The sequence below is a fragment of the Balaenoptera ricei genome, chromosome 12 (assembly GCF_028023285.1).
Source record: "Balaenoptera ricei isolate mBalRic1 chromosome 12, mBalRic1.hap2, whole genome shotgun sequence".
Taxonomy (NCBI): domain Eukaryota; kingdom Metazoa; phylum Chordata; class Mammalia; order Artiodactyla; family Balaenopteridae; genus Balaenoptera; species Balaenoptera ricei.
Genome location: NC_082650.1, coordinates 43,911,977 through 43,932,168, shown reverse-complemented (window position 1 = coordinate 43,932,168; position 20,192 = coordinate 43,911,977). Strand labels below are relative to the sequence as shown.

The window sequence follows — 20,192 nt, the reverse complement described above, 5'->3', positions numbered from 1 at the left end:
TTAGAAAACATCAATTTTATTTAAGTTAGTGGGTGAGCGAGTGATTTTTTTAAGGAAATAACTCAGGAAAGGGCTGATAATTTTATTATAATAATATGATAGCCAGATCTGGTGGTTATTCTCCTGGGGATGTATCCTATGGCCTGCATTTAATATTATGAAAAAATATTAAATAAATACGTGTAATTTAACATTCAATAATGCAATGAAATAAACTCCATAAAAGGGGCACATACCACTGGGTTCCCTCAATGCTGGGGACTGTGGGAAATGAGAATATCTGTTGGGCAATGAAGCTGATAGGTCGTGTTGCTTGTTGGCCTGTGAATCTGTCCTCTTGTTACCATGGAGGCCCTGGTACATGCCAAGTCCAGTGAGAGCTCTACACACAGGGCAGGGATGCTGGGCTGAAGACCATCCCATCCCCAGACTGAATTCCAAGGAAGCCAGGTGATCCTAGGGACAAGGGAATAGCTGCCCAGCCGACCACTTTGTTTTTCATTTGGGGCTGAGAGAGGGAGGCAGGCCTGCATGGACCCTATAAGAGGTACACAGGGTGCCCTTTAGAATCACAAGGTGATTCTAGACATCACCCAGCCCAGCCTTTTCATTGTGAAGATGAATTGGGAAGCCAGGTCCAGAGCAGGGAGGTGACTTAAGCACACCTGGTAGAGTTAGAGGCAGAGTCAGGATGATGAGCTAAATTGCTGAATTTAAATCCAGGACTTTTACAGCTAGCTCATCTATTTTGTACCCTAAGAGTCTAAAACAGTAATAAGAAACCTTTTTAAGAAAATTCAGAAAAAATGAAAATGCAAGCTGCCTCTTTAAAGAGTACTATCTTTCTCTTCTAATTCTTCTTTTTTTTCCCACAAATCAAGAAGGGTAGTATCTGCATCAGTTTCAGCATTCTCCTATTTCTTCTCTGTCATGAAATCCTCCCCCTTTTTTCACTATGATAGCAGTCATTGCAAAACTGACTCCCTTTGCCAAATCTAATCTAGTTTGGGAAGTATGAGCTCTCTATGTTAAAGATCACAAAAGTTCTCAACTTTATTGCAACCACATTAGTTGCAAAATACAGTTGGTCTCACTGGTCGTCCTAATACTGTAACCTAAATCTAAGGAAAACTTTCCACTGCAGTAAGGTAAACAGTGTTGTCATTAACACAAAGAGAAACCCCCAAGTTCAGTTATTGAAACACAATTTCATGAGCTGCTTTTCTCTTTTCGGCACTAGCCATTGCAGAGAAGCAAGGCATTGCTAAAATTTATTTAGGAAAAGATCCTCTCGGCCCCTCAGTCCTGGGCTAAATACCTAATCACCCTGCCCCACGGGTCTGTGCTCGAGGGGACGTACGGGCCTGGGCACCCCGTGGAACAGTTCCACTTCTTCCTGCAGTCGCACTTTCAACCACGGGGTCCCCTGCTAATCAGAGCCAGCCAGGTACCCCTGCTGGGTTTGTCACACCAGCCAGCAGCCTTGGAGGGCTGAGCAGGTGCCAGCTGTTTGACCCTCTCAGGGGAGATTCAGGAATTGAGGTGGAGGCCTTGGGCCCTGGGTTGCTCGTCATCACTGAGACCTTCATGAAGTTTTCTGTTTTATTCAGTGTTCTGTGGCTGACACTACCATTTTGGTTTTGATGCCTTGTTAAATCTCTAATATTAAAATGAAGCTATGGTATGGAAGGTTCACCTTTTCAAATGATCCTCAGTATGTATATTTAGTAAAGCGAATGTAAGAAACTAATGTTATCTATTCTTGCTGAACAAGTCACCCCAAAACTTAGTGGCTTAGAATGACAGCCATTTTCTTTGCTGATGAGTTTGTGGGTCGGCAGTGTGGGCTGGTTGGTTCTTAAGCTTCCTTTACCTAGAATTGCGCCTGCAGCTGCAGTCGTGTGGCAGGTCAGCTGGGGTGGGAGTCTAAGGTGGCCTCACTGACATATGTGGCAGTTTGCCAGGCCATGTTACCTGCAGCAGAACAAAGCAAGTGCCAGGGCCCAGTTCAGAGTCGGTGTGGGAGATGACCACACCACCAGGAGGCGTTATTCACTGAGGAGCCATGAATACTGTAAATTACCTCCCTTCCTTCCTCCCTAGTGGAAGGGTTCCCAGGTTCGTCAGCATAAATAGAATGACTCTGATGTCATTCTGAGATAGTTAGCCAATAATTTTTCCACCCCCTTCTACTTTTTATTTAAATGAATTATAATTTAGCCATGTCAGGGGTCAAATAGGGATCCTGAGCACAAGTTGTAACAAAATGTAAAGCTCCCGCTATATTTCAGATGTATTGTTGAGCCATTTGTAAGTGGGATGTTGCTGTGTTTCAGACCTCTTTACTATGCAAAGCTGCCATCCACGCAGGAGTAATTGCAGATGAAGTGGGCGGTCAGATTGGTGTGCTTCTGCGCAGAGGCGTGAGTCGATACGAAGGGATCCTGGCCAATGGTGTGCTCTCAAGGCAGTAAGTACTTTGCCTTTTGTTCCGAGTGGAAGGTAACCCCGCAGGCACAAGTCATCAGCTCACAGTCTGGAAAGGGCTGCAGGCATGTGATACCAAGGGCATGTCAACTGGGAAAAATGTGTGTGACTGCTTAGAGCAGCATTTATGCTGTCAGTGTGGAAGACAAATGCAGCAATAAAAAAGCTCACTGACAAGTAAGTTAGAATAGCACACATCTGAAGCCCCAAGACAGAGGAGCATTCTATTCTCGGGTGCTCCAGGGGGAGGGGATAAAGCTTATTCCTCTCTAGTTTTTCCTGATTCTGTAAATTACTGATCATCACCAATATCACCAAAGATACTGAAGGGGAGATAAGGGACTGAAATAAACCCAGCAGAACCACTGAACTCCCTAGAGGATCCCTAGGGACAGTCTCTTAAGGATGAATAATAGTTCGGAAGTGAAAAAAAGATGGCTTTTTTTTTTTTTTTTTTTTTTTAACATTGTTAACTTCTCTGTTCTGTGTTATCCTCTGATCTTTTAGCTTCCTAAGAAAAAAGTATGTCAATTGCTTTAAACACTTCAACCTCAGCTTTTAATGCTTTCAGGTTTCCTCAGCTTCTAGAGTGGAAAACTAGAGCTGTTTGAACTAAAATAGGCCAGCCTTGTGATCCAGCTGTCCACCAGTATAAACAGGCAGCTTGGAATGGTCCAGAGGGACACTGGCTTTGGAATGGATGGCTGCCTAGTGAGGGAACAGTGCTCCTGGAGCCACTGTACAGTTGGTGTCCTTGGGGATTGGTTCCAGGACCCCCGTGGATACCAAAATCCACGGATGCTCAAGTCCCTTATATAAAATGGCATAATCCTTACATATAACTATGCACATCCTCCCATGTACTTTAAATCATCTCTAGATTATTTATACCTAATACAATATAAATGCTATGTAAATAGTTGTAAATACAATGTAAATGTTGTGTAAATAGGTGCCAGTATGTGGCAAATTCCAATTTTACTTCTTGGAATTTTCTGGAATTTTTTTTTTTTTTCTGAACATTTTCACTCTGTGGTTGGTTGAATCTGGGGATGCAGAATCTGCAGATACGGCTGACATATATGCACATGTATGTATACACACATATGTACTATTTACATAAATACAATTTTATAATATATACACGTATTATATATACTTACATATATGTACACACATATGTATATGCATTTTTTAAAATTTAATTTTATTTATTTATTTTTGGTTGCATTGCGTCTTTGTTGCTGCGCGTGGCCTTTCTCTAGTTGCAGTGAGCGGGGGCTACTCTTCGTTGCGGTGCACGGGCTTCTCACTGCAGTGGCTTTTCTTGTTGCAGAGCATGGGCTCTAGGCATGCGGGCTTCAGTAGTTGTGGCTTGCAGGCTCTAGAGCGCAGGCTCAGTAGTTGTGGCTCATGGGCTTAGTTGCTCCATGGCATGTGGGATCTTCCTGGACCAGGGCTTGAACCTGTGTCCCCTGCATCGGCAGGCGGATTCTTAACCACTGCGCCACCAGGGAAGCCCTACATTTTTTTCACTTATGTACTTGCCTCAAACTCTTTGGGACATTAAAATTTATATACTGATTTATATATTTATATCCTGATTTATAGTAAGAGTGATTGCTTATGCACAGTAAGCTTTAAATGTCTGCTTGACTTTGACTTTTGAGGATGTTTCTTTTTTTTTTTTTTTTAATTTTGTTGGAGTATAGTTGATTTACAATGTTGTGTTAGTTTCAGGTCTACAGAAAAGTGATTCAGTTATACATATACATATAGTCATTCTTTTTTAGATACTTTTCTCATTTAGGTTATCACAGAATAGAGTTCCCTGTGTTATACAGTAGGTCCTTGTTGGTTATCTATCTTATGTATAGTAGTGTGTGTATGTTCATCCCAAGCTCCTGAATTATCCCTACCCCCCAGGTTTCCCCTTTGTAACCATAAGTTTGTTTCAGATATCTGTAAGGTTGTTTCTGTTTTGTAAATAAGTTCATTTGTGTCATTTTTAAAAATCAGATCTCACATTTGTATCATTTTTTAAAATCAGATCCCACATATGAGTGATATCATATATTTGTCTTTTTCTGACTTACTTCACTTAGTATGATAATCTCTAGGTCCATCCATATTGCTGCAAATAGCATTATCTCATTCTTTTTTATGGCTGAGTAATATTCCACTGTATATATGTACCACATCTTTATCCATTCCTCTGTCAATGGGCATTTAGGTTGCTTCCATCTCTTGGCTGTTGTAAATAGTGCTGCAGTGAACATTGGGAGGATCTATTTCTTCTTATGTTTTTTTATTATTTGCTCTATTGATAATAAGGTGCTGTTTCAGGAAGGTATCAAGCTGTGGCCTAGATTTGTTAGGTGCTGCTGTCTCCAAATAGGAACAAAGAACTGGCCTTTGGCTTTAAATCTGTTTTTGGACTCTCTTGCCTATGTTTGAATACATTTGAATGCTTCTTTTGTAGAAAAATAGGATAGTAAAAAGTTTAACTTGTATTACTTGGATTTTATTTTACTTTTGAAGAAAAGTTATTTAAACTATTAAGTAAAAGTAGACATAATGTTCTCAATTCTGCTACATCAACTGGACTTAATACATATGAAGTCACTTTATATAATTTGATATTAAACTTTGACGCAAAAATAAGAGTCCAGAAATCTAAACCATTCATGAATTAGGAAAAGTTTTGCTCCACATTCCATATAGTTATTTGAACTAATTGTCCAATTTTTGTTTTGGTGGAAGTAGTCAGAAAGTCTAGAATTATATCAAGGCCCCTTTTCCCATCTGGCTCTGTGGTTTGGCACCATCTTTTTGTACTGAACAGAAAAGAGTAAACTGTGTGCTCATACAGTCTCTTCCACTCGTTTCCATTCCCAGATCTTCAGGGAGCAGTTGTTTTGATCTGTGCTGTTTCGCTGTTGGGGAAGCACTGTACATGCGGTCATTGAACTTCTGTTCCCACACATGATTGTTTGGCGTTCAGGAAGAAACACAGAAGGAAGCATTGCAGCTGAGGAAGAAGTGGTCCCTAAAGTAAATATCTAGGGTTCTTCTGGGATTCATCCCGGGTCAGGTCACTTCCTTGATCTGAGGAGACCAGAATGGAATCAGGAAGAGCGATTGACCTCACACAGAGGATGATGGCTCAAACCATCTGCAGGGAAGGCTTTTCTTTGTTTACCTCAGACTATTCCTGATTGCTTCTACAGCCCTCTGGGAAGGCTGGCAGTTCCTGGAATCTGATTGAATTCATTCACCCTAATGTGTGAATGCCTTAGAACCCCATTTTCCCTAGGGGGATTTCAAAGAGGAAGCTTATTTACCTATAGAATTCTCTAGTGGTTGTATTTAATTAGCTTAATTGGGTGAAATGGAAAAACATATGCCAGCTGATAATAGAGGAAAGCCAGGCAGAGAGATCTTAGAAGCAGAACCTTACCTAGCATTTTCTTCTCAGGATGAACTACAAAGCTAACCTTCTTTCCTTAACTTCTCTTTTTCAACAACAATAAAGTAAATATTTTAATGTTTCATGGCAGTGGGAGTGCGTTTAGGCGATCAGGGTTGCAGCAGTATTATTTGGGCTTATCTGGGCCAAACTTCAAGTGTAATACTTTGTGCAGGAACATTAGAGAAAATGCAAAAATCAGTCAAAGAGAGGCTCTAAAATCTTAACAAATTTAAATACAAATTGCAACAGTGTGCACCTTTCTTTAACGCTTAGGAGAGCTGGGTCCTTACCCCTGCTTGGCCACTAACTGTGAACTGAAGAAGGTCCCATGACCCAAGTGGGTCTGCATTTTCTCCTGTACGAAATGATTGGTGCCTGCGTTATATTCAGCACAGATTATAACAGAATCTTTATGTGGAAAACCAGGGCTTACAGAGTCTCTGCCTGAGAGTGGACAAAGAATATGAAAGAAAAACCTGTTACTTAAAACAAAAACAAAATGTTGCTGTGAAGATGCTTCTGTCCAGACTAGTTTTGGGTTCTCTGTGGATTTCACATTTCAGTACCCTCTCTGTCCATTATTGCCACAATAATTCAGAGTTAAACATTTAAAATAGGAGTACTCTCAGACTGTAAAATAACTGAACATGACAGCGACATCTACCTTTTTTTGTTTACCTGTAGTATCTAATATAGTAAGTACGATGCATAGATTAATCTTGAGACTTCCAAGTTTTCTATTCATTCTACATATTGTTACAGCATTGAGTTGGTGAGGGATTTACAAAAAGATACATGTGATCTTAGGCCTTAGGAACCTCTTTTCTGCAGAAGGAGACAACTGCCGAGCAAGGCTGATTTGATAAGTTCACCAGGAGAGTAATACAAGGTACAGAACTGGGGGGTCCAGAGGCCCAGGGATCAATGCCAGATGTGCAGGACTGTCTTGCAGCGGTTCAGGACCTGTCAGTGAGGTGCTCTGAGTTTTCTCCAGCTGCACCTTGTCATCCAGAAGCAGGAGCTGGTTCATGGTTTGGTGTCCTTGCTGCAGTAGGTAGGAGTGTGACTGGAGAGAGAGAGAGAGACCCGGGCGGAGGCTCTCCGCGGAGCCCCGCTGCTGGGGCAGGACCCCTCAGGCAAGGAGCGGAGAAGTCTGTAGGGAAGGCAGCTAGCAAATGACATGCTCGTTCTTCTGAAAGTGATCAGACATCTTCATGTCTCAGCGGTCCTTGATTGTTGAAGCGAGTGGGGCGCTGGAGGGGTCCTTCTGAAGCAAAGGGAGTGTTCAGGGCAGGCATCCTTTCTGCCTCCATCACTACGTATTCATTAATTGGGATTTCAGGGTGTCCTGGAGACCGTATATGTGCCTGTTCCTTCCCAATACAATGTGGCGTGATGGAAACAGCACAGGATTGTTATTCAAAAGCAGTACCTCAAGAGTCCTGGCTGCTTGTCACCTGTATGAATTTAGGAAAGTTGCTTACCTTCGAAGGGCCTGAGTTTCTTGGTCTATGAAGTACCAATGACAGAGATAATAACAGTAGCCTTGCCGGGTGCTCTGAGGACCACGTGAGGTGTGGGAAGGCTCTGGGCCCCATCCTATAGCGCTGTACCAGTCATTAAGATCCAGTTAAGCAACTCACCTCCTCATCTTTGTGTTTATTATTTCAGTGGTTCCCTGTCAGACAAGCGATTTCTGTTTACCTCCAATGGTAAGGATCATGCTTTCCTTAAGAATTTGATATTTTAAAATCTTCAGGGGTAGTTTATTCTTCCATACCCCTCAGATGATATAGTTTAAAAGATTAATTTTTTCTTTTCCCCTCAGGTCATGTAGCACCAAGTATGCTGTGACTTAAAAATACATCAGACAATAAACCCAGTTAACATTAGGGAAAAAATATTTTTCTTTATAATCTCTCTAAAACTTTTGCCAGAAAAAATGAAAATTTGAAATGACAGTTAAGATAAATTCCTTTATGTTAGATTTTAACAGAAAAACCTTTTGAGCAGTGCAATTTGATTTGTGTGTATCTGGAATGAAGTTATTGAAAATGAATAGCATAAAGGCTTTTTAGCCCCTCTGTCATGGAATATGTTCTGGGGAAATATTCCCCCTCACATAAAATAACATATTTCGAGGAGAACAATACAAACATGTCTTCTCTGCCCAGGAGGAGGACTGGCCTTTATCTGCAACCTCCACATTGTCTTGGACATGGTATAGTTAAGCTCCCAGGGGTGATGTTGGGTACAATTAACTGATCTTCAGAGCACCTGACGTACCTGCTCTTCAAGGGTAGCGAGCGTGGAGTCCTCCCTCTGATCAAGTGAGAAGAACCTCAGCATTTTCAGCTTTTAGGACACCTTGTACTTCGTTGAAATCATGGTGAATTTAGATTAGAAAGGAAAATCTACAGTGGGGACAGAGATGTCACTTATAGGGGACATAAGGTCCATTAAGAAGAAAAGCAGCAACAGTATCAAGATACCACAGCACCAGCAAGTCAAATGCAAGTCTGAATCATTAAAAAACTAGTAATTAAACAGTTGAATCAATATCAGAATGGAAGTAAATCAACCGAATAATTCTAGGTGAAACGGGGTGCTTTTTTTTTTTTTTTTAGTTTTCATTTTGTGTCTATATCTGAAATATTTCCCTGCCCTTTTTTTCTAGGTTGCAGCAGATCCTTGAGTTTGGAACCTGACCGGCAAATCAGAGCTTCTTCTTCTTGGGAGTGGATCAATGAGACTGGAGATCAGGTCCGTTGGTCTCCTGGCCAAGCCCGACTTCAGGACCAAGGCCCGTCATGGGCTTCGGGGGACAGGAGCAAGAACCACAAACGAGAGTGGCTGAGGATAGATTTGGGAGAGAAAAAGAAAATAACAGGTACTGAAACGAGTGCAGTTTCACAAAACAAGATGACTTGCAGTTGAAATTATGTTTTGAATTTGCACAGGTGCCCCCACCTCAGAGTACTCCATGTCTTTTTCTTTTAATCTTTATTGGCATATAATTGCTTTAGAGTGTTGTGTTAGTTTCTGCTGTACAACAAAGTGAATTAGCTATATGCATACATATATCCCCATATCCCCTCCCTCTTGCGTCTCCCTCCCACCCTCCCTATCCCACCCCTCTAGGTGGTCACAAAGCACCGAGCTGATCTCCCTGTGCTATGCGGCTGCTTCCCACTAGCTAGCTATTTTACATTTGGTAGTGTGTATATTGTCAGTGCCACTCTCACTTCGTCCCAGCTTACCCTTCCCACCCTGTGTCCTCAAGTCCGTTCTCTACATCTGCGTCTTTATTCCTGCCCTGCCACTAAGTTCATCAGTACCATTTTTTTAGATTCCATATATATATGTGTTAGTATATGGTATTTGTTTTTCTCCTTCTGACTTACTTCACTCTGTATGACAGACTCTAGGTCCATCCACCTCCCTACAAATAAGTCAATTTCGTTCCTTTTTATGGCTAAGTAATATTCCATTGTATATATGTGCCACATCTTCTTTATCTATTCATCTGTTGATGGACATTTAGGTTGCTTCCATGTCCTGGCTATTGTAAATAGTGCTGCACTGAACATTGGGGTGCATATATCTTTTCGAATTATGGTTTTCTCAGGGTATATGCCCAGTAGTGGGATTGCTGGGTCGTATGGTAGTTCAATTTTTAGTTTTTTAAGGAACCTCCATACTGTTCTCCATAGTGGCTGTATCAATTTACATTCCCACCAACAGGGCAGGAGGGTTCCCTTTTCTCCACACGCTCTCCAGCATTTATTGTTTCTAGAGTTTTTGATGATGGCCATTCTGACCAGTGTGAGGTGATACCTCACTGTGGTTTTGATTTGCATTTCTCTAATGATTACTGATGTTGAACATCTTTCCATGTGTTTGTTGGCCATCTGTATATCTTCTTCGGAGAAATGTCTGTTTAGGTCTTTTGCCCATTTTTGAATTGGGTTGTTTGTTTTTTTGATATTGAGCTGCATGAGCTGCTTGTATATTTTGGAGATTAATCCTTTGTCAGTTGCCATGTCTTTTTTAAAAGTAACAGATCTTCACATTGTCTCTGTGGGAAGAACCTGTATGCAGGGGGTAAGGATGGATGTGTGGGTGAGAGAGCTGATATCTCCGTGCTGAAACCTTTTTGTGGCATATTGTCAGTGTGAAAACACTCATCTGTCATCACGTTTCTAAATGCAGATAAGAAAAGCAGGCCTGTAAAATGATTTGCAATTTCAAATGAGAGGGAAAAAAAGAAAAGAAACCTGAAGTTATAATACATGTTGTATAACATATTTTTAAAACTAACCCATAAATAATATTTTCTTACAAGGAATTAGGACCACTGGATCCACACAGTCAAATTTCAACTTTTATGTAAAGAGTTTTGTAATGAACTTCAGAAACAACAACTCCAAGTGGGAGACCTATAAAGGAATTGTGAATAATGAAGAAAAGGTAAGAGACACTCTGGAGGAAGGAAGTGAGTAGGAGAGTGGGCCTCCAAATATTTTCATCAGTTCGTCAGTGTGTTTCCACAAACAGATGCACGGCACCAGATTACTTAGCCTTTGAGTGCAAAGCCTTGTATCGTCAATATCAAGCATATCTATAAAAAAGCAACAGAGAATCCTCGCTTTGATTTCATATAACCAGGTGTGAGTGGATTGATAAAGACCTAGAAACTAATAGAATCTTCAGGTAAATGTTACCTGTTCCAACAGGTGTTTCAGGGCAACTCTAATTTTCGGGACCCTGTGCGGAACAATTTCATCCCTCCCATTGTGGCCAGATATGTGCGTGTTATCCCCCAGACGTGGCACCAGAGGATAGCCTTGAAAGTGGAGCTCCTTGGCTGCCAGATTGCACCAAGTAGGACTCAGGGTGAGTCAGTGAGTTCCTGGATTCTGGTCGTCACCTTTCACAAACTGTTGCTATTAACGTGGTTTCTCGAACATCTCTTCTCGCTCAGGTAATGACTCACTGGTGTGGAGCAAAACAAGTCTAAATACTGTTGGTTCAACTAACAGAGAAGATGACACAATCTTAAAACCCATCCCCTCTGAAGATGAGACAATCTTAAAACCCATCCCCTCTGAAGAAATGCCCAAAGGTAGGGCAGTTATCGTTTTGCGGTTTCTTAAGGAATATAACTTGTACTCCAGCCAATAATACGGTAGCTTCAACAACATTCTTTTTTTCTGTGTCATATAAGTGTCTGGGGGCAGATGGTCCAGAGATATCTGCACATGTGTAAAATAATATATGTCCACACTTTTCATTACACTATTGTAAATAGAAAAAGACCGGAAACAAACATATGCACCCTTCACACACTATGTAAGTCTTTTATAGAAATATAAAACAATAGCACATCCATACCATGGAATACTCTACAGCCATTAAAAAAAAAAAAGGAATGTGTTAGTAATATAGAAGGTTCTCTGAGACACACTGACAACTTAAAAAAATAAGCATGGTACAGAACAGTTCACATAGCACTCGACCATGTGTGTAAAAGGTGGGGGTGATACAGCATCAATATATATATGTATATTCATCCCAGTATATCTGGAAAAATGTCAAGAAACATAAGTTCACATAGAGGAAGAACAGAGGTGGAAGGGAGACATTCCATTCCATACCTTTTTATACTTTTTGAATTTTAAACATGTAAATGTATATAATCTATTCAAATAATAAACATTAAAAATACATTTATTTTTTCAGAATATAAAATAATTTGCATATTAATTTTACAAAATTTGGAAAGATGAGAGATATATAAATAAGAAAATAAAAATCATCCATAGGGACTTCCCTGGTGGCACAGTGGTTAAGAATCCGCCTGCCAATGCAGGGGACACGGGTTTGAGCCCTGGTCCAGGAAGATCCCACATGCCGCAGAGCAACTAAGCCCGTGCGCCACAACTACTGAGCCTGCGCTCTAGAGCCCACGAGCCACAACTACTGAGCCTGCGTGCTGCAACTACTGAAGCCCACGAGCCTAGAGCCTGTGCTCCGCAACAAGAGAAGCCACCGCAATGAGAAGCCCGCACACCGCAATGAAGAGTAGCCCCCGCTCCCCACAACCAGAGAAAGCCCGTGTGCAGCAACGAAGACCCAACACAGCCAAAATAAATAAATAAATTTATTTTTTAAAAAATCATGCATAAATCAGCATCCATGGTCACCATATTCCACTGTATCTAGTCAACTATATTTATATTTATAACTGAGACAAAGTGGCAGCATACCATATATTTTGTTCTGTAGCATATATTTTTCACTTGACATTATATTATGAGCATTTTCCAGTGCTATTAAATAGTTGAAAAACACAATTATTAATATCTTTATAGTATTTTTTTCATACGGACATACCATCATTTAGTTAACCGTTCCCCTATTATTGGATGTTTAAATTGTTACATTTTTCCCAAATTTCCACTCTTATAAATAACACCACTGTTATTTACAAAAATTTTTTTCCCTTCTAAGTTCCTTGTCCTCCCTTTCATGAACTAAACATTTCCACTCCTGATCATTCCTTTATTTTCTTCCCAGGGAACACAGAAAAAAGAAGGGTTAAGAACAAACATTTCTCCTTTAGTTTTCATAGTATCACAAGCTTAGGGCCTCCTCAGTGGCTGTTAAAGTGACCTCCTTCCTTAAAAGAGACAGTTGTGGGAAGACATGGTCTGATGTGTCATGCAGCAGAATGGATCTGCTGTTGAGATCTTCAGGCTGCATTTCCTTTCAGTCCACAGTTATAAGGCTCTGGTTCCTGGGGTCTCTGTTACTGTACAGGTCCAAACACGCCCACCATCTCGGGAAAATGGTTGCCTGAGCCAAGCTGAGAGTTCTACACTGTGCTTACATCATCTACCTTCCTGAATAGCTCCTGGCTGGGTGGGCCAGCTATAAACCTCCCCATTAATTTTGATTTTTAGAGTCTAATATGGTCCAAGCGACAAACTTGGAGTAAATGTTAAAACTGAGGAACATTGGAAAGTGCCTTTGGGAGAAAAAAAAAGAAGATAAATTTTATTTTCCTAAACTTTAGCTGGGATTTTGAATCCTCCCTTTTTGCTTTCCAATATCAGTAAATGCCTAGCATGTATTCTTGTCCCCCACATGTGAAACCATTGAGGACCTTTCAAATCAGAATTCAGTTTTAGATCATGAAATTTGGTGGCTGTTCATTTCTGTTGTAATATGATGTCTTTTCCCCTTCTTAGGATTAAACGTCGTAACTGTTGTCACTCCCCTGGTGCTCCTCGTCCTGCTGGTTGCTGGAGTGGGAATCTTTGTAGTCCTTAGAAAGTATGTGACTTCACATTTAAAAAATTTTTTTCTCTAATTATGTAAACAATCACGAAAGTTTACTCTTCGTATGTTCATGTGTAGAAAGCAGCATTACTTCTCCCAAGATAAAATGTTAACTTATATTTTTAAAACAAGTTGGATAGAGGTAGAAAATATCATGTATTATTTTATGAACAGTACTTACCATTTAGAAATCTTTTCAGTGGGATTTTTTGTCTTGATAGGAGGAAGAAGCAAGGAAATCCTTATGGATCAGCTAAGGCTCAGAAAACAGGTTGGTTGAAAAAACTATCTACAGTTTTATTCTGTCCTTGAGGAAGGGACAGGATCTGCTGATTAAAAGCATGATTAGGCGCTTTTAATCAGCAGATCCTGATTAAAACCCACACTTACATGGTTTAAGAAATAAGATCTAATAGCTTTAAGTTAGCAAATCTACCAGGAAGGAATATATTGTATCCTGTCTCTTAATTCAGAATCTTCATAGCGAGTTTATTTTTACTTTTGTTCAACATCATCCCATCATTTACCAGAATTAATTATTTTCTTTTGGCAACTGGAATTTACGTCACCACGCTGCCTGTCACCAGGGAGAGGTGATAAGATCCCCGGCTGTGAACTGGACTTGGCCCAGCACTCCCAGCATCTTCAGGCCTCCACTGTGTTTTTCACTCTAGGGAAGGACTAGGCAGGGCGGGTTTCAGAAAATCCTCAGGACACAGGATGCCCAAGCAATGAGTCAGCTGCAGTTGAGAGAGCAAGAGAGAGAGAGGAGAGAGAAAGAGCGAGAGCAGCAGGGCAGGACCCCTGAGAATCTCAAGGACAACCTAGGACTCCACCTCCATAGGCTCTCAACAGCCAGCTGCATTGACTCCTCAAGGTCACAAACACCATGTCAGTGCAGATTAGGGAAAACCATGCCCAGGTGGTCTAACCTAGGGATAATCTGGGACCTGATGGGTACACAGATACATTTTACTCGCAGAGTAGAAAGCATGGTTGGGATGGTATGTGCTGGTGGTGTTATGACCTCCTCGTGCTGTTTCCACCACACACACCTGGAGAGCTGTGGTTGTGCATCTGTCACAGTCAGCTGGCAAAAGGCAGCCTGACCTCTGACTTAACCAGGAACCTGTGGTGTAGTAGATGTGTTACACTTCTGAGAGATTAGTTTGTTTCATGTTATCTTTATTCCAGACTGTTGGAAGCAGATCAAATATCCCTTTGCCAGGCATCAGTCAGCTGAGTTTACCATCAGCTACGATAATGAAAAGGAGATGACACAAAAGTTGGATCTCATCACGAGTGATATGGCAGGTAGGTACCAAGTCTCTGTGACCATGCTGTTAGCCAGGAGGTGCTGCTTATGGGAGAGGGGAGACCAGGGAGAGAAATAAGACCAAAATCTTTTGTTTAGATGGGGTCTAGTAAATCAGTAATGTGTGACGTTTTCTCTCTGTGCTCTGCACAGAGTTACAGAGTGACACTGAAATATTTCCCAAAAGCCCCATTCAGCCAAGGCTCTTAACACCTGCAGGGCCTCTAATGACACCCAGAGCAATGGTCCTGAAGTACCAATGAAATCTGGAAGCCCTTAACTAATCTGTTTTTGTTACTAAGGTTTTGATTAAGGCACTAGGAGAAAGGGACTAGAAAGATGAATTGAGCATAGCTCCTGCCCTTGACGAATTGGAGGTGGGAGATGAAGGAATCTGTTAGAATGGCCTCAAGGTCCCTGACAAACCATTGCTGAGAGCCAAGCTTCTCAAACGATTTGTGAGGAAGGATCCATTTTTTGCCTTTTATTTCTTTAATCCATCAAGGACTAAAATTTTTGTAAAATACAGTATAAATTAGTAAATGAAATGTTTAAAAAGACATAAAATACAAAGCTCTAATTTTTAAATTAGATTCAAGGGACATAAAATCACTCTCAAACTGCTGCAAGATCTGAACACTTTCTATCAGTTTGTGCACTTCCCTCTCTACAGATCTGTCACAAACAGTTCTCAGACAGGCAGGCATCCACAGACCACTGCGAGTAGCGCCGCTCTAGCTTTCTGCCACTCAGAGTGTGTTCTGAGGGCCAGCAGCGGCATCTGGGAGCTTGCTAGAAATGGGGGCTTCCAGGCCGTGCCCCAGGGCTGCTGAACCGGAAGTTCCCAGGTGGTGTGTGTATATATGAAAGTCAGAAAGCTACCAGTGGAAAGGTTGCTTGACCTGCTTCAGGGGCAGAGGGAGCAATTCTCCACTCAGAATCCGTCGTCTTGTTCCTCTCCCCGGACAGTTCAAGCTCTGCCTTGGGGGTGAGGCGAGGAGAGTGGAGAGCCCCGCTCCCTTCATTCTCCTTCAGCTCCTGGTCCAGCCTCTTCTGCTTCCTCACTGCGTGGTCCTTCTGGGCACCTGAAACATGCAAGGCCCCGGGTCCCACTCTCACCCCCAGTCGTCTGCAGTCTCACCCACTACACTCCAGAGCTCCGGGCAGAGCCCTTCCTTTCCTTTTTATCTGCTCTGCAGCTCACACCCAGACTTCCCTCCCGGTCCCCAGTAAGTCAGTAGTTCTTGCCTGCTGGACATCATCTCCTGCAAGTGTCACCAGTTCCTCAGGGGGTCCAGAACTGAACCTTAACCTGTGTGCTCTGTGCATTCCTCTTCTAAGTGGCTTCTGAATGGGCATCCCAGTTTTCAGGGCTTAGTATCTGGGCGGTGTCCTCTTTGGTCATACCCTCCCTACATCACTGGTGACACATTCCTCTGATACCTGTCCCCAAGGTGCGGCCTTTCCAGAACTGCCGCCAGTCCCCTAATTTATGACTTACAGGTCTCATTTCTCTGCTTTTTGCTTTTTGGGTTTTTTTATCTTTCCCTCTTCAGTCTCCCTCCACAGTTACCTCTTCTGCCAGTCTCTAAATTTAGAAACTTTGTAGGTTTCTACAGCGTTAAACCAAACTTCCTAGCCAGGCACTCAGTGCCCTCCATGATCTAGTACATGGATAACAGCTCGCACCTGGGACACGTGTTCAAATTCTTGCCCCACTGGCTGCCACCTGTGTAATCTTGGAAAAATTAATCTCTCTCTGCTTCAGTTTTCCATTTGTAAAAGGGAATAATAGTCCCTACCTCATAGTACTTTTTTTCCAGAGGATTTAACTAATTGATATCTTAATGTCATAGAATAGTGCCTGGCACCAAGTAAGGACTCAATAAAGCTTTATTTGAGCTTTATCGTTATCATTAGCCCCCAAGCTATTACTTTGGTCTTCATATCCTATTAAATTCCTCCATGTCCCTCATGCCCTGGCCACATCACACTCTATGTTCATGGCTGTTTATCAGGTTGTTCAATCACTTTTCCCTTTCCTGACAGTGTTACCTCCACCTCCAAAACGTGGCCTTTCAGGAGTCAGCCTAAGAGCTCCCCGTGAAGTTGTTCCTTCCTACCCCTAGGTGTGGTTAGAGGTTAGCTCCACCTCGCTAGGTTCCTGGGAGCCTTGAGGCTTCCTAAAGCACGTGTGTAGTTATGTAAACCCCTAAGTGTGGCGTCTGTGCCTTTTACATCTTAATCTTTCTCTTCCTGCCCGGTACACGTCAGGCCCTCAGCAGAGCACCCCCTCTACAGACAGCCGGTTTGTGGGTGTATGGGGGGTGGTGCACAAACGTCTGTCCTTTGGGTTTCAGATTACCAGCAGCCTCTCATGATTGGCACCGGAACGGTCGCCAGGAAGGGCTCTACCTTCCGGCCGATGGACACCGAGGCCGACGAGGCGGGGCCGGCCGCCGAGGCTGGCGGCCACTACGACTGCCCCCTCCCGGCCGGCCGCCACGAGTACGCCCTGCCCTTGACCAACCCCGAGCCCGAGTACGCCACGCCCATCGTGGAGCGGCACCTGGCCCGCGCGCACACCTTCTCGGCGCGGAGCGGCTACCGCGTGCCGGGGCCCGGGCCGGCGCACAAGCACTCCCTCTCCTCCGGCGCCTTCTCCCCGGCCGCCGGCTACCAGCTGCCGCAGAGCCCCGCGCCCGCGGACCCGGGCTACGACAAGCCCAAGGGCGGCGGCGGCTCAGCCGCGGGGCGCGCCGATCCCGCCTGTCAGAAGCCGCAGGTCAACCCCGCGGCCAACGCTGCCTACTTGGCCCCCAGAGACTGCCTCAGACCCCTCAACCAGACGGCCGTGACCGCTCTTCTGTGAACACACTGTGAATGAAAGCTGCTGTGGTACTGAGCGCCGGGCTGTGCGCGGCCCTGGAAGCGGCGAGATGCGCGCGCGAGAGACTGAGTGTGTGTGTGCGCGCGCCTGTGTGGTCTACCAGGATCCTGCGGTGGAGTCGTAGAGGCACCCCCCCCCCCTCACTGTTTACAGAATTGTGCAGCTGGTTTTGTTCTGACCCTTAGGGCGAGCGTCTGTTGGGTTTTGTGGGGCTAGAAAAATGAAAGTTTTCAGATGGCATTTTTTCATTTCTCTAACTGTGATACCGAGCTGCTTCGGTGTAAAATGTGCAATCTGTACAGAGTTGTATTTAACAAGAATTAAAGTAACTTAAGTTTGCTTGCGCAGATTTTGGTTCTACACGGAGGTTATGTAGGAGAATGCAGCTGTTGCAAAAACGTATATAATAATAGTATGTTCACTTTTTAAAGATATTTTATCTGATAGTGTGTTAGCAGCAGGTCTGTTTAAACTTAATCTTGTTCTTATTATGGCTCATTTCCTTTCCTTTGATATCGAGAACTAAAAGCATTGTTAACATTCTCCTGGAAGGAATGAAATTACTTGAAGCAAGAAAAGCACACCAGGGTGGTTGTTTGTTTGCAATTATGACTGTAGATTAAAAAGAACACACAAACAAAATCCACCACCTCGGCAGCTGCCAGTTCCTTAGGCTCCACTTCAGGTGGGGGTGTGCCGCGGCCTGTCAAGGCGTGCAAGGAGCAGGAGGTCTCTGGAGCCTGCAGGGGGCCTCACTGCCCGCAGCCCGTGGGACCTGGCTCCTGAGCAGCTGGCCTTCACACTTTGCTTCTTGCTCACCTCAGGCCTGGCAGACATTTGCTTTCACATGCAAATCTGCCTTTTCAAACTGTCCTCTGCAAAGCCAAATGCTGAGACTTAACGGCAACCAAAACTGCTCTCTCAACAAACTGAATGAAGGTAGCACAGCAATTACGCTGTAAATTACTGTGTCAGATGCTTTTGTACCTCAGGTTAAAAATATTGCTGAGGTCAGACACCCACACTTTCATGACTTTCTTCAGAAATAGCACATCGTACTCTGAAACACAAAAAAGTTACCTGACATGTGTTCTTACAAAAGTGACTGAGGCCCAGTCTACGTAGAGCTTTTCTACTGAGATGGTTGGAAACAACTAATTTTGTAAGAAAAAATTTCCCCTCGAGTATGTGTCTGTAATTCCAGATTAGCCCAGACTTCAGCTGTACCTCATGTTCAGTGGTTTTTATCTGAGTTTGCTTTGTGAGTTCACTGTGGGGGGATTTAACCTCTTTTGCCAAAGAGGAAAGTGTATGTTTGTTTGTTTTAATAGAAAATGTGGACCAAAAAGATCCTTTCCCTAAACATGTATTATAATCCTATTTGCATGACTGACTTTCTGTGAAACATAAATTTTAGAATACTGAGGTGCTGGAAGGTCACAGCAGACTATCTGTGGTTATTGTGGAGGTTAAACCATTTACCTTGTGAGTTTACATGGTTTTCTACGAATACTAATTGCAATAAACTATGCCAAACCAACGTACGTACCGCTGTCTCTCACTGGTGTCCTGCTTGCTGGGCTACTGAAGGCACTTGAGGCTCAGCCTCCGTAAAAGTGCAAGTGGTGCAGTGGAAGGAGCATACCTGGCTTCCTCTGGTTGGTCCTAAGTTGGAACTGGGGACAAAAATTATGGAAGCTGTCAGTTATTAATAAAATCTTAGCAATTTGGGGTCGATTGTTTCATGCATTTCAGTTTGGCTTCCTGGATTGTTACAAAAAGTAACAATCCAGTCTACAACTTGTAGACTTCCTACAAGTCTGACTTACAGCGGTCCGGGTTCTAGGCTGGTGACTATGGATAATGAGTTGGTTTCCTAGGCTTATTGCTGTGCACTGCCAGCCAGAGTTCTGTTTTTACTTATGGTATGGCCATGATCCATTTGTATATTCAGTTGGTCATTACATAACCCTGAGCCTCAGTTTCCTCATGTGTAACAAGGATGTGAATGTGCCTTCCTCCAAGGCTTACAGATAAGAATTAATTGTGACAACATTTGGGCTGTATATATTTTTAACATTAAAATATTAGTCCATAAAAACAGACTTCTTTACGGTGGGGCTGTGTCCATCTATCACATTTCTTCCCTGTATACATGATCTAATCATGACAGAAAGTGGGAGAACAGGACTTTGTTTTGGAACACCGCTTCCTCTGAATGGCCTACTGTGTAGCCCAGGATGGGCAGTGGAAAAGTCTGTCTGATACACCCAACACAGCCAAGCCTAAACTAGAGGATAAGAGCAGGAAAATACTATGTTTTTCTTTTCCATTGTTTTGCAACATTAGCACATAAGATAAGGCAATTGTCTGGTTTTTTTCTGTTATCAAATCCTATTGGGAGGCAAAGATTGCATTCTGTCACTTTTTACAATTGTGGTGGAAACACATCTGCTCTGACAGACAAGACTATGCTGTCCACAGAGGCTGCTGAAACTGTGCTCTGGGTTCTACTACTATGATTTACACTTGCACCAATATTTATAATCAGCCTAGAAAACCTCTAGAAAGGATGCTAGAGATCTTTCTGTGTTTATCTTACACTGCTTTAGATTCTTAGCAGAAACTGAAATCAAATTTATATTATATGCACAACTATAGACACCATGAATAGCCTTTCATAA

At 42.8% G+C, this 20,192-nt stretch overlaps 1 protein-coding gene across 2 annotated transcripts in view; it reads left to right on the top strand.

Moving 5' to 3' along the window:
• The window catches only part of DCBLD1 (discoidin, CUB and LCCL domain containing 1), a 73,921-nt gene extending 56,074 nt beyond the window's left edge, over positions 1-17,847 (top strand). The window contains exons 6-15 of one of the 2 annotated variants that reach the window (XM_059941343.1): positions 2,337-2,470; positions 7,631-7,671; positions 8,637-8,849; positions 10,305-10,429; positions 10,696-10,855; positions 10,944-11,084; positions 13,213-13,297; positions 13,525-13,574; positions 14,498-14,617; positions 16,979-17,847. In XM_059941343.1, the coding sequence (XP_059797326.1) occupies positions 2,337-2,470; positions 7,631-7,671; positions 8,637-8,849; positions 10,305-10,429; positions 10,696-10,855; positions 10,944-11,084; positions 13,213-13,297; positions 13,525-13,574; positions 14,498-14,617; positions 16,979-17,490 (1,581 nt within the window). In that variant the 3' untranslated portion in view covers positions 17,491-17,847. Of the gene's footprint in view, positions 1-2,336; positions 2,471-7,630; positions 7,672-8,636; positions 8,850-10,304; positions 10,430-10,695; positions 10,856-10,943; positions 11,085-13,212; positions 13,298-13,524; positions 13,575-14,497; positions 14,618-16,978 lie in introns of those variants that run through there. The other variant, XM_059941344.1, reaches the window with a different exon arrangement.
• Positions 17,848-20,192: the final 2,345 nt, after the last annotated feature.